A 13843-nucleotide genomic window follows, 5' to 3' on the forward strand; every position below is an offset into this window, starting at 1 on the left:
GCATGCTGGGATCAAACTGGTCCATTTAAGCGTTCATTTTAAACAGCTACATCTGCATTTAATTCTTAAAGACCCAGCCCCTAGATATAAAAAAATTATATATGTATTTTGAATATATGTTATTTTATATGTTAAAGACAAAAGTAATAAATGCAGAGAAAGACAGGAGAAACCTGTCCAGCCTGGGCCTTGCTGTTCCCTAAATGTCTAAACCACAAGAGAAACTGCGGCACTGTGACCGTCTCATGATCTTAAGGTCGTTGCGATGGTGAGAGGTGCTGGCAGCAGCTCTCCCGCCTGGCGCAGCCCTCTGACACCGCGCCTGGACCGGGCTGCCGCACCTCCCCGTGCAGCACTCCCTGCTCACAGCAGCACTATTTCTGCATGATATAAACCGAAACACACTTCCTAAATAACACTGCAGGTGTACAAGATTACTACCTTTGAGAGGTGGTGTGCTGACTATTTACAAATGCCCTGCCACTGCTTTAAGTAATAATGTATTCATCTTATTTATAACCCTTGGGCGGAAACAAAGCTGGTATAAATCCTATGTTTCTGTTCTAAGTTAAGGGTCCTTCTATCACAGATGAAAGTAAAGTAGGTTATATATCTACCCTCTGTTACATACTCCCTGTTGGTCCTATTTATCAAAAAGAAAAAAAAAACAGAAAAAAGAAGAGCTTATGTGAGGCTTAGCCTAGTTTCCCACCCATCGGAGACTGCGTGGCAAAGGTGCGGAGGCTGGGAGCTGGTTCTCTCACACTGACGACCGCACTTTGCACAGCTGCGTAAAGACTTCAGCAATGGAACACTGGGAACTAGGTGCATGTAGAAAAAGTCACATAAATTAGCTTGTTCCCTTGCTAAGAACATACCCAGCATCACACCAAACCCAGTCCTGGGGGCCTAAGCAGTAGGAGTGTCTGATTTTGGATAAGACCATCAGGCCTTGTAATGATATAAATAGTACTTTTCTTTTAAAGGACACTGGGGGAGGAATCAGGGACTCTACATTCATACAGAAAACGACATTTTTGAGCCAAACTTGTCGTAATTAGCCCCGAATCTTCTCTGGTGGCCTAGACAATTTTAACATCATAACTTTGCAGAAACGGGGACACCACAAATAGCTTGTGCCCTACCCTTACGAGCCATGACCTGACAGCTTCACGTGTCTCACAGTGCACTGAGGAAAATGGGGACGGCTAGCGCATCCCAGCCACTTCGGTGGCGCTGGGGGAGCCTGGGAAGACAGGGCCTCTGGCTCCAAAATAACACTTTATTTGCAAAGTTTCAGGAGCTACGAAACAACTGCTCCTTTACGAAGAATAAAAAATTCAGGAAATCTCTCTTACCAGAGAATCTGTACCAAAACAGATTTATTTATTGGACCCAGAAGTGAAAATGTGTCCTGTATATCTGGGAAAAGTAGTTTTTTTAGTCTCCCTGGAAACTGAAATGGGAAGGGCAGCTGGAGGAAGCAGAAGCAGACCCTCCGCAGCACCGTGTCATTTGTTCCTGCCGCAGAGCTGCTCCTGTGCACCACAAGGAAACCCTCTGTCTGGCCTAGACGTGCAGAGGCTCTGAAAGGCTTCAATGGGAAAAAATGAGACAGCAAAAGAGATTTTGGGGTGTGTGCAGGAAAGTAGGCCACATTAAGAAAACCACTTCCAGAATATGTGAGAAAAAGTAGGAAAATTAACTTACTTAAGGCAGATTCATGGGCCCTGGATGAAAGCAAACTCCATTTGCTGGCTGGGGGTGTTATCTCCGAATCGTGACGGTACGCGTAGGAGGCAGCGCTCCAACAAAAATGCCAGGAAAAAGTGAATTAACCTATGGGAAAAGCTACGGGGAAAAGTCCAGGCTCCTAAAAAGCAGAAAGAGTTCCTGAGCAAGAAATAACCATGTGGTATTTCAATATCTGGGTGAAAAGCAGCCTTGGAGCAGAGGCACGCACGTCCTGCGGCAGGGGCTGCCGTGCGCAGGCAGGCGCGGGTGCTCCCCTCGTCCTAGTGTGGGTGGGCAGCTCCCACCCAGGATGCCAAAGACTCCCACCCCACGAACCTGGTGGGGGCTTTCCACAAGTGCTCTCACAGAGAACCAGAAGAACCCAAGCTGGAAGGCAGCGACGAGGAGCAGAATAAACACCCCATAATCCAGGAGGAAGCAGTTTACAACCTGCTGCTCTGCCTGGACACTCACACGTCTCCGGGGCCGGATGGGATCCACCTGAGAGGGCTGAGGGAGCTGGCGGAGGAGCTCACCAAGCCACTCGCCATCATTTACCAGCAGTCCTGGTTAACAGGGGAGGCCCCAGATGGCTGGAGGCTTGTCGATGTGATGCCCTTCTACAAGAAGGGCCAGAAGGAGGATCTGGGGAACTACAGGCCTGTCAGCCTGACCTCGGTACCAGGGAAGGTTATGGAGTGGTTCATCTTGAGTGAGCTTACCAGGCAAGGGCAGGACAGCCAGGGGATCGGGCCCAGCCAGCATGGCTTCATGGGTGAGGCCCCACCTCGGATGCCGGGCTCAGGTTTGGGCCCCTCGGGACAAGAAGGCCCTGGAGGGGCTGGAGCGTGTCCAGAGAAGGGCAGCGGGGCTGGGGCAGGGTCTGGAGCACAAGTGTGCTGGGGGGCGGCTGAGGGGGCTGGGGGGGTTTAGCCTGGAGAAGAGGGGGCTGAGGGGAGCCCTTCTCGCTCTCTGCAGCTGCCTGAGAGGGGCTGGAGTGAGGGGGGGTCGGTCTCTGCTCCCAAGTCACCGGTGACAGGACGAGAGGGAACGGCCTCAGGCTGCGTCAGGGGAGGGTTAGGTTGGAGAGGAGGGGAAGTTCTTCACTGCAAGAGCGGTCAGGCCCTGGCACAGGCTGCCCAGAGAGGTGGGGGAGTCACCGTCCCTGGGGGTATTTAAAAGACGTGTAGACGCAGCACTTCAGGGCTTAGGAGACATTGGGGTGTTGCGTTAACGGTTGGACTTGATGATCCAAGAGGTCTTTTCCAACCTTAATGATTTTATGATCCTATGAAAAAGAAAGCAGCCAGGAAATGGCACCAAACTGGGTTTCTGCCCTTCATAAGCAGAAAAACCTTGAAAAAATAAACTTCACAAAGGGGATGAGCAGAGGTGACCGATGGGCTGCCGAGGGACGAGCAGAGCTGCGTGCACCCACCGTCCCAGCTGCAGTCTGACTCCTGGAAAAAAACCAACCCAAACCCTCTGCCTCCTTAATTTCCAGGAGGTTTAAAACACATCATCTTTTCTCAACACTCAGACGTTAGTAATCACTGCGGAAATGATTTAATTTGCGTGCCGAATGCCTCATTCAGCCGAGCGGCAGCGCGTCGCTTCATTGATCAATCAATGCGATTGTTGTTGCGCTTGTTTGTTTAGGCAAGGCAAGGCAGATACTTTGGCGGTTTTCTGAAAATGTTTTCATTATTAATTGTTCTTGAAAGAATTACTTCATTGATCATTTAATCTCCAAAAAGAAAATGAATGCACTTCAGGGCAATAAGAGGGTACAACAGTAAAGAATTTGAGCAGCAATTATAATTTGTTTCTTAGCAACTAATAGCAAAAATTATGGGATTTGCTCGGGTGCAAGATATAACAGGAATCATTCCAGCAATGGGAATACTGAAAAAAATCCTTTTCAATATAATGTTGGGAGTAATTTTCTTTTTCTACCATCGCAGTGAAATTATTTTGGGATGGTAGGTCAAAGCCCCAACGTATTCTCATTACAACCGCATTATTACTGTATTTTCTGCTACCACTTGCACTGCACAGTGCTGAGTCCTAGCTGCTAATTCATGCGTAACAATTATTTTCGCAGAAACACTTCTCTAAAACAAATTCCTTTAATAAAGCGCAGGGGGAAAACAGTTCTCAGAAACAACAGTGTGATTCCCTGCAGTTAGGAGTATGTTCACAGTAACAAAGAAGAAGGTTAAGAGTTTCTATAAATGAACAATCCAATGGAAAATGTACAAAAGGGAAGTCTGAGGCTGCTGCCCCGGTCAGCAGTGGAGGGGAGCCAACCTGCAATCCCTGCCCTCCAGGCACAGTTTTATCTTCAAACACAGTAAACCAGCTACATTCCACACAAAAAATATGCCATTTCACTTCACCTGGGCTGTCTGCAGGAGGAGGAGACCTTTCCCCTTTCATCCCATCTGCCCGCAGCTCAGGGCTCCCAGGGGCAGCACAGCGATGGTTTGCTGCTGCTGCTCCAGCATCCTCGGAGGATGCCTCACTTCAGCCCCATTGTCCCCTCTCCTGGGGCCTCATTTCTTTCTAAAACCTGGTGCCTCAGGCCCCTAGACATCTCAATATCATTTTTGCCAACTGCAGAAAATACCCATAGCATTAGCGCGGACCTGTAAAATTACAGATTCAAAGGAAACTTCTTCACAGAAAATTGCTCTGGGTTGGAAAGGCACCGATTTCAGAGAAGCATCACTGCGCAGAGCGGGAAGAAGGAACCAACCCTCCTCCCAACGTCGTGGTGCGACACGGTGCAAAATGCTAAAAACCCCTGAAAAAGCAGATCCCATTTCTCTCACAGCTCATGTTTCACAGACACAGCTTTTAGGCAGTTGTTACAACAACAGGGGGCAAAACAATGGTACGACTGAAAAACTGCACTGATTTGAACTTGATTTTCCTCTTTGGATACTCACTTCACAATCAGCAGCATATGAGATGAGACAGGCAACAGCTACTGCATGGCTACTCACCCACTCTCCAGAGGGTTTATTTTTAAACCAGCATTACCACAGGAAGCGCTCTCTTTGTATATTTTCAGGTTAAACTGCAAATCCTGCTGAGGAGTTTAGGGCCAAATTGAGCCCAGTTATCGCAGCAGGGAAAGGCTATTTCATCTACCAGCACTGGGGATGGCTCCACGGGAGAAGATGGAGGTCGCCTGCCCGGAGAGCAAAGCAGAGCCTTAGCCCTGTCCTGGTGATGCATTAGCTGCTGCAGATGGAGCAGACACAGTCTGGAGTCCCCTGGGGTGGGGGGCACAGGGGTGTTGGGACTGACCCTCTGCACTGCTCCCGGAGACGTGCAAAAATGTCTGGCTTCAAAGCTTTGGCAGTAAAAACTAAACTGCACCCTCAGCAAGGTAAAACAAATATAAAAATTAATCTTTCATTAGAGATGTTATTCTATAGGTGCTCCTAAATCAGCTGAAAGGTAAGATAATAATAGCCATTCTCTTTGCTGGGGAGAGTCCCGTCTCGCTCATCTCACCTACCAACAGGACTGTAAAAGAACAGATCAGGACACTTAGATCAGGACACAGATCACTTAGCAAAAAATCACAAACAGAAGGGGAAACCTTACTTAGCCTTTTCACTCCGGAGCTCATTTCCACCAGCATTTCTCATTCTGAACAGGTTTGACGAGCTGGCCCTTTTCTTCATTACCAGCCTTCGGTTAAGCAAGAGCAAACCCAAAGACAGCAGCTGAGCCCCAGGTTACGTGGAAGCTGGCACTCTGCAAGATCACCCATGCATGGCGATAGACTGAGGGCTTCTGCAAAGACATTTCTGGTGGGAAGCCACTGGGACTCCGCTGCCCCAAAGCACAATCCTTTGGACACCTACCGCACTCGATAGTCAATGGAAGGGGAGGAGGAATAGACTGGAAAGCCCTTGGGTCATTACGTGCACAGGGCTTGGAGTACAAGCATAGTCCAGATGATCAGCAGTAGCTACTAGCAAGTAAGATCAGTACTAGCAGAGACCACCGAAATAAGTCAAACTACATCTTAAGACATAGTCCTCCAAATACGCACTCCTGAGAAGGGTCTGCAAATGTTGTGCAGAAGAGGCTGGCGAGCTTCTCCTAGGAAGGGCATCGATGCTGCCTCACACTGGGGACAGACAAGCTCCTGAAGCCTTTCCCAGGACTCAACTTGGTGATTTTATGCCTACGGAGATGTGAGTATAAACGCAGCTTTCACCCGTGTGCACTAACGTTCCATTTGGTAAATTATCTCTCAATCAGTAGAAGTAATTTGGCAAGGCCGCTCATTAAAAGCGCTCCCCGCGCAGGGCGTACCGCTCTGCGCTGAGCCGTACCGCTCTCCTGCCCGTAGCCAGGAGCTGCTCAGCACCTTCGAGTCATGCCAAAGAGAGCGGGAGCTGAGCAGGCGAAACAACTTGCAAATTCATCACTTTCTGAGGGGTATGGGCCAACGCTGGTGCCACTAAAAATCAATACAAGTTTTATCTTCGACTTAAACGGAAGCAGGATCCGGGCCACAGTAAACAGCTTTAAGCACACATCTGAATGGGCGGGTGCATCTCTGAACTGCAGCATCAGAGCTGCACTTCTTTCCAGGCATAACTTCTTCTTGATTTCAGCGTTATCTCCCAACAGAAACGATGGTACAGTGAATAAAATTGTCAAGCTAATCCCCACCCTCTAAAATAAAAAGCACATAATCTAATATAGTTCAGCTCTGTTTTTGTATATCGTTTTGCATGAGCCATTATTGAAATCCATACTCAGAGTTTAAAGCTTTTTTTTTTTTTTATTTCTGGGAGCCTGTATTGCTATAAGCACAAGGTTTAGGGTATCAAAAATCCATATTCTGTTACTGTGGCAAAGCAGATTCCTCACTTTCCAAAAATATGTTCAATTTCAGAGACAACTAGCATTGGCTGGGGGGAAGAACAAATTTGAAATGTAAATCATATCACAAAGCAAGTATTGGGGGAAAAATATTAGCGCTTTTATCGTAATGAGTTTGTAACCTGAATACATATTTCAAGGATTAAATTGCTTACCCTCTCTGACCTCCACAGGAGGTTGAATAGCTAGATCGCAGTTTAATCTTTGGTGAAAATGCTAGAGAAGAATAATACAGCCCTTGAAGAATGAACGAACGTATATTAATGATGCCACAGGATTCAGAATTTAACCTTTAAGAGGAGGGCGAAAAAAAAAAAGCTCAAAACCCCAGACATGAGTCTCAAAAGACTCAGCAACAACTTTCCTCAGAAATAAAAATGAGATAACACAAAAATCACACAACACACCAATCAGGCTCGAAAACAAGCGATTGCTCGGACGCAGGGGGAAGCTACGGACGGTTAAGGATGGTCTGGGTCTCTAACCAAATGGCTTTCCACACTTAAACCATAACATGTGACACAGCGGGGCATAAGAGCCCAAGCTGAAGTGCCCGAGCTGGGTCAGAGGCTGCACGTGCTCTCTAGGGGCCAGACAAGGGTGTAAATTCAAGGAAAATAACTTGATAAAAGGGAAAAGTCCTGAGAGCGCGACTGGGAGCAAACAGGCTTATGAGAGCTCTCCAGTGGCCAGAAAGGGCTGCTCCCCATCCAGTGCTTTAGGTTATTCCACGCAGGACCTACAGAAGGCTGTTCAGAAAAGATCACATTTGGAATAAAATCACATATAGGCAAGAGGTTATATTAAGACATGCTACTGCAGCCACACGCCTCGGACGTCAAGGCTGACAAACACACCTTGCTGATACAGATGCCCGTTTCTATTGGTTCCTAGAGGCAGAGCTTTTGAAATAAACTGCTCTCTGTATTTCATAATTCAGATAATTTGGGTTGAAAACCTTTTGATTATGCAAGAGAAAATGACTTACTGCTTTGTGAAAGCAGAGAGCCTACCTTGATAAATGCTGATTTATTTTTTTTAATTTAATCTAAATGTTTCTAATCTGGTTATGCTGTTTTAGCAATCCAAAATAAATTTTAGAATAAAAAATAATACATTTATTCAAGTTCCTCATTATTTTAACAAGCTTTCTTTTTGAATTCAACCTTCTTGACTAAGCAGCAGTCAAACTAAGTTTGTATTTGGTCAACCAGAAAACTTGAAAGGTTTTTGCCAGATATACCAGTCATTGAGATAGATAAATTAACCAGATTTTAATAAATGCTCTGTATGTGAAGCAAAGATAAAAAGTTAAAGGTTTCTTAATTTTTGTGCAGAGTTCTCTGTGTTTGCAAGCTCTTGGTTAATAAGCACCTTGCAATTTAAACTAGCAAGGAAGCTGATGTATTTCCACTCAAGCAGTCCGTGGCTACTGCACCTGCCAGCATCAGGATCCTCCTTCCTAGTCCCACAATCTGAACTTTGAAGCCTGAGAGCAGCGTTCTAAGGAGCTGCACGCCGTTACTCGGCACGTCCTTAAACGATTGACTTCAGCAAACAGCACGACCCCAGCCAAGGGGGTGTTGTGCTTTGCTCTGAATAAGAATAACGGTGCTTCCCAGGCTCACCCTGATAGCTAGCAGAGGGCCACGATTTGTGGGACGGAGCCTGCTGTGAAACACGCGGTCTCCAGAGAAGCAGAGCAACGTAATATTTATGAAGCAATCACCTTGACATACTGAAATCTGGCGTGATGAGATTGGTCTTGAGGAAGCTGTTCATTACCCATCTAGAGCGAAAATGCACCTTCAGTCATGGAAAAACACAAGCAGGTCATAAGCAAACGGATAATATACTGTAAACTCCATGGGGAGACAGAGGACTTGCCTTTACTCGCAGTAATATTTCTCATTACAAATCACCTCTCTACACTGGGTGAACCTGGCGTTTATTGGCATTTTTAACTTTTTATTCTTGTAGCTGGAGCACATCTGAAGTAGTCCACTCTATTCTATCAGCTTCTCTTACCAGTCGGTCAAAGCATCTTTCATTAAGCTCTACTAAAAGCCCAGCTCACCCTTACTGATAGCTTCATGTCTGGGAACGGATTGCCTTGAACTCCTGCACGCGCGTGCAAGGATATTTCATAGCAGGTCCTGCTGTGATTCCTAAGCTGCTATGCACACCCCTCCCCGGACAACGGCACAGAGACAGAGAGGTGATGGATGAATAAGCCAGTCTATCTATTCTCTGCCTTCGCCTTCATAACTACATGAGAAAAAAGATGACTCTTGGTCCTGAGTTATCATTGCCCCGCTCTTACAGGCTTTATCCCGTACTACAAAATGGCTTTTTGTAATTTCACACAATGTTAATTCACACCGAGACCTGTGTCTTCTGTTATCCTTAGCTTTCGACAAGAAACTGCAACTCTGAATTTAGCCCCAAATAAATATGAAACAACCTGTTTTCCCTTTCACATGGATTTATAAAATATCACCCGTACCTGAAATATTTGTGCCTTAGTACTGAAACGTGGGACTTGTGAAAACTGTCACTGTGAAGTTATTCCTTATAAAGTGTATCATCCTTCAAATATTTTGAAGCTTTAATTCTCCAAGGAAAGGAAAAATCAATAGTGAGATCCCACTTGCCAGACACTTTCCTAGGTAGCCCCTTTCTCAAGAAAGAAGACATTTCACCCTGCACGCTACATATAATTTTACATAACCCGAGGCACCTATTCCTCATTCAATTTTCCCCTCTAAATCCAGGCGTTGTCTCTACAGCAAGAACAGCTCAGAGAATACGACATGACGCATTGGAAAAGGTTACTCAAGCAGGCGTCGCGCTCTCCGTTTTTCTAGCAGGCTGCAGCAATGGAGGCTGCGCTGTTACTTACAGGCAAACTGAAGCTTTGCTTCTCTGCTGACAATTGTCCCAAACGGGTTTGTTGCTACGCACTGGTATGTTCCAGTATCTTGGGTTTTATTGGGATTATTGATCAACAGGTTGCCTTCCACCACGCTGTAGCGGTAATCCATACCGATGTCAATACTGGTCCCATTTAACTTCCACCTATAGCACAAAATGCCAGAGTTAAAGTCTGCTAATATTAATGAATACTCTTGGGTACTGGAAAATACAACATGTAGTAAATAAAGATTTAAAACATCTTTGAATACTTAATAATTAAAAAAAAAAGGCATGAAAATGCGAATTTCCTGCACAGTATTGGAATATTCCAGTATTTAACTGAAATAGCAATATCCTTGACATATATTTCAGTCTCTGATATGATTAATGCTTCTGTAGTTGCTGCTGCTGCTGCTGTTTGGAATTAATAACTCTGCAAGGGGAACTCCCAGAAACAGGATCTTTAAGCTGTTCAAGTCCACCAAGGTTTCTTTTCCTCTCCTGACTTACTGGCTGCTTGTTTTTAAATGTAAGACAATTCACTCGTGGTAGATGTTGTCACAAAATGGGGGCACTGAGAAATTCCAGCCCCAGGTTGCCCCGGTTACAGCAACCCTCACCTCTGCCAGCCCTGGATGGAGCACGCGAGGGAGCCACAGCCGCACAGCAGCTCCCTCCGCCTGTACACAACGTACAGAGGAACAACCTGAGTATGGTTGCACCAGGGAATCAACATGGTTTATTGCATTGAATAGTTGATCGTGTCAGAAGGCAGCGCGGTGGCTGAGGCCTGATGACTCTAATTGGTTTCAGAGCAGCATTTACTTTGGCGAACAAAATGAGAAAGGCACTAAAGGAAAAAAGCCAGCAGCCTAAACGATTTCCAGCAGCGTCATCGCCACGGTGGCACAGCGTCTTTTTGCCTATGGATCTCAAAACTGTTGATAAAGCTGAAAACAATTAAGAGCTTTGTCCACGTTTGTGGAAAAGGACAGGTAACCTGGGAGCCAAGGCTACTTACAACCCCTCCGGGAACCTTTTTGAACTCTCGTCCTAATTTTGCAATTGTGATGCGATACGGAGTGATTTCCCGATGCCTGATTTTTGTTATCAGCGTCGTGGTGGGCTCCATGGGAGTCACTGAGTTACACCGCGTGATGCACGCAGGAGAGGGGCTCTGGGGGGACACTGCTGTAACGCAGAGATCGTGCTAAAGAAGAGTTAAACATTCAACAAACCCGACAGTTGGTCTGGGATTTCCTTTTACTTCGCAGCTCAGCTTCACTTTCTTTTCCTCTGAATCCAAGGGGAAGATCACGCTGTTGGGCTCCTGAAGGAAAACTGGCCCGTGCAGTGTGTTGTCATCTGCGTTAAACAGAGGGAAAACGTGACAGATACTTGATGGAATCTGCGTGTACCCAGTGTTAAAATATAAAATAGTATCTTAGCAGCACGAGGCCGTGTATCACTCACTCTAGAAAAGATGTGACAAGGACACTTTTTTTTGAACAGCCAGATTTTTTTCCAAAAGCCATTGAACATCACGTGGAGACAATGTTCAGGAAAACATCTGTGCACTAAATAGAGCGCAGGCTGAAACTATACCCAGAGTTCAAACGAAGGGGAACAGGCATATCCTACTGCGATAGCACAGCTCACTTCAAACCGGAACACTTAGCATCACTTTTAAACAATGAAATATTTTCTTTGTAAATAAAGCCCCTTGTTATTATACAGCTACAGAAAGTAAGGACTTTCTGTCTTTTAGCTGAATGGAAGGAGCCTTGCTTGAACGTTTTCTGATCATGTTCTGCGGGGGCCATCAGGGTCATCACGGGCCATCAGGGTGCTGCTGGCGGGAGCTATGGCTCCCGCGCTGCCCGGGGCAGGGACCCGCAGGGACGCAGGCACGGACGTCGCTTTGGCCAGGCAGCCACGCTGCCGTCTGGTCTGCTGCCAGAAGTCCATCCTGATGGACGTGCAGGAAATTTGTGGGTATGGGAGGTCAGAGAAGAATGAATAAATACATTATAAAGATGATGGGATGTACAAAAAAGAAAGAAAAAGGAATGAGCAGAAGATGATGCATCTTCCTGCCGGGAGGAGGGCGGGAATGAATGTGAATAGCCCTCTTATCCCCCGACACCGGGAAATCAGCTGGATTTATTAGGGATGGAACAATAGCTTTTTACTACAGGGAGAAAATTCTGTCGTCTCTGCAGAAGGATTTCAGAGAGACTTTGCCAGGAGGATTATAATGGAGCAACCTCTCCCCCGCGTCTCCTCTCCCAGGCACCACCACAAAAGAGAATGCACTAAGTATACAGCCATATCGGTTGTATTTATCTTTATTTTTAATTATATGTTAACGATATCTGACTGAGACTCATATATTATTCAAAACACATTTCACATAATCTCTAGCTTTAAATTATACCTGTGTGCAACTTACTCTTGCTGGCAGAGAAAGATAATAATAGCCATAAAGCATACGGGGCTAGATTATGATATCCTGACTTGTTTCTGAGACCCAGGGCTGCGACACTCCTTAAACAGCCTCATTCAGCGTAAGAAAGAATATTACGATCTGGCCCATAAAGATTATAGCTCCGAGAACTGTATTAATGGGTTCAAAAACAAAGGAATTGAAGTATGTTTTAATTTATCCAGTTTTCTAAGTGTGAAATACAGAAGCTGTCCTGGCGTTCAGGTCCCGTTGTCAGAGCCGCTTCGACTCCCACAGGCGAGGAGCTCTGATTGTGCCGGGACCGGCACAAGCCAGACCCCCCCCAGGTAACGCAGTTAGCGAACCGTGCCGACTCAGGTGTGTGCTGCACCGGCTGCGTCACCCGCCTCACACCCCACCGAAGGGCTCCAGTCATGCTACGCTGTCATTTTGCTCTTATTTCAATTACGGTGTATCAATTTATATCGTATCACATCACGCGAAAGGTCAGATTCTCGGTCCTCCTCCCATCGCAAGAAAATACGCCGTGCATTAAAAAGTAGATAGCTCGCCTACGCGAGTTGGGAAAGAGACACACAAACAGATCTAAGGGTCCAAACGTGTCCCCATATGCCCAGGACATCAGTTGGCTGCGGGTTCAGGGCCCGGGCAGTTACGGTGTAGCGTCCTGGCGTGAGACGCCGGTCCTTGAGGTGCGAGGAAGGTGGCCTACATGATGCAACGGGGTGTTTGGTAAGGAGTAATGTTTGTAAGAAACATTATTATCTGCCTATAGAATTAGTAAGCAAAGTAAAAAACTTTAGAAAACACATCAGACGAAAGGTAGAGAACTATGAAGGTAGAAATAGTCACAAATAGGTGAAAAGACTAAAGAACTTAATTTGCTTACACTAAAATAGTAGCTCACGAAAGATTAAATGAAACCACTTTCCGAATATCACACCACTTGCTGCTACCACTGTTTAGCATTCAGCTTTTATACAGCAAAAAGCGCTTGCCCCTCCTGTTAGCCAGCAAGAAGAAAAGCCCTGGGGCGACGACTACTTGGGTTTCAAGCGTTGGGCCAGGCAGGGAGAAGCTCTGAAGCAGGTACCAGTGTATCAGGGGAACAAAAGAGGATGAAAAACCTTGCAACACTGGGTAGATAAAATTATTTTGAGTCCCTTTCTTCTCTTATTGCTGCCTGTATATAATCAAGATAAGTAAGTCCAAACTGTTTAATCTTTGGCCTGTAGAGTACTTTTGCTACAGTCTAACGCGTGACTGAAATCACTGCAGCCCAGATCCCAGCGCAGTGTGTGACAGGAGCTGAGCCACAGTACCTCATTATGGAGGAGGATTTGCTTCAAAGAACACTAAATATTCAGTAATAAATAAAACAAACTGCTGTCTAGATTCTTACAGGCAGAAAACTAGAAGTACCTGTGCCATATATGGTCTGTTTTTGACTAACTTACAATGTTACTGAGTAGAAACGGATCTTGGATGTTCAGCGTTGGCACAGGCAAATGCATTTGCTCTGTTACAGCATCTGGTTTTGTGAGAGCAAAGTTTTGCTATTAAAAATGCGATTTATACTTTTTTTTTTTTTTAAATAAAAGCACTTACTCCACCTCTATTGCGATAACGTTCAGGGACTTGCAATCACGAAGCGACACTAACACATTTTCAGTTTATCGCTGACGAACACTAGCCGCCTGATCCACAGAAGCCCACTGACGTCAGGAGGCCCTTTCCTGGGCTCGGCAGGCTTTTCCCTCGCTCTTCTTAGGGGACTGCATTCATTGGACTCTCTTTTGGCCCTTTCATCTA

General features: G+C 45.9%; 1 protein-coding gene across 3 annotated transcripts in view; it reads right to left on the minus strand.

Annotated features, from left to right (window-relative positions):
- The window catches only part of LOC142058457 (contactin-4), a 353801-nt gene that overhangs the window by 122376 nt on the left and 217582 nt on the right, over positions 1-13843 (minus strand). For all 3 annotated transcript variants that reach the window (XM_075095620.1, XM_075095621.1, XM_075095619.1), the window contains 2 exons: positions 10803-10929; positions 9551-9726 (listed from right to left, as the gene is read on the minus strand). In XM_075095620.1, coding sequence (XP_074951721.1) covers positions 9551-9726; positions 10803-10929 — 303 coding nt within the window. The remainder of the gene's footprint in view (positions 1-9550; positions 9727-10802; positions 10930-13843) is intronic.

Source organism: Phalacrocorax aristotelis, chromosome 6 (genome assembly GCF_949628215.1).
Source record: "Phalacrocorax aristotelis chromosome 6, bGulAri2.1, whole genome shotgun sequence".
In the NCBI taxonomy this organism is placed as follows: Eukaryota; Metazoa; Chordata; class Aves; order Suliformes; family Phalacrocoracidae; genus Phalacrocorax; species Phalacrocorax aristotelis.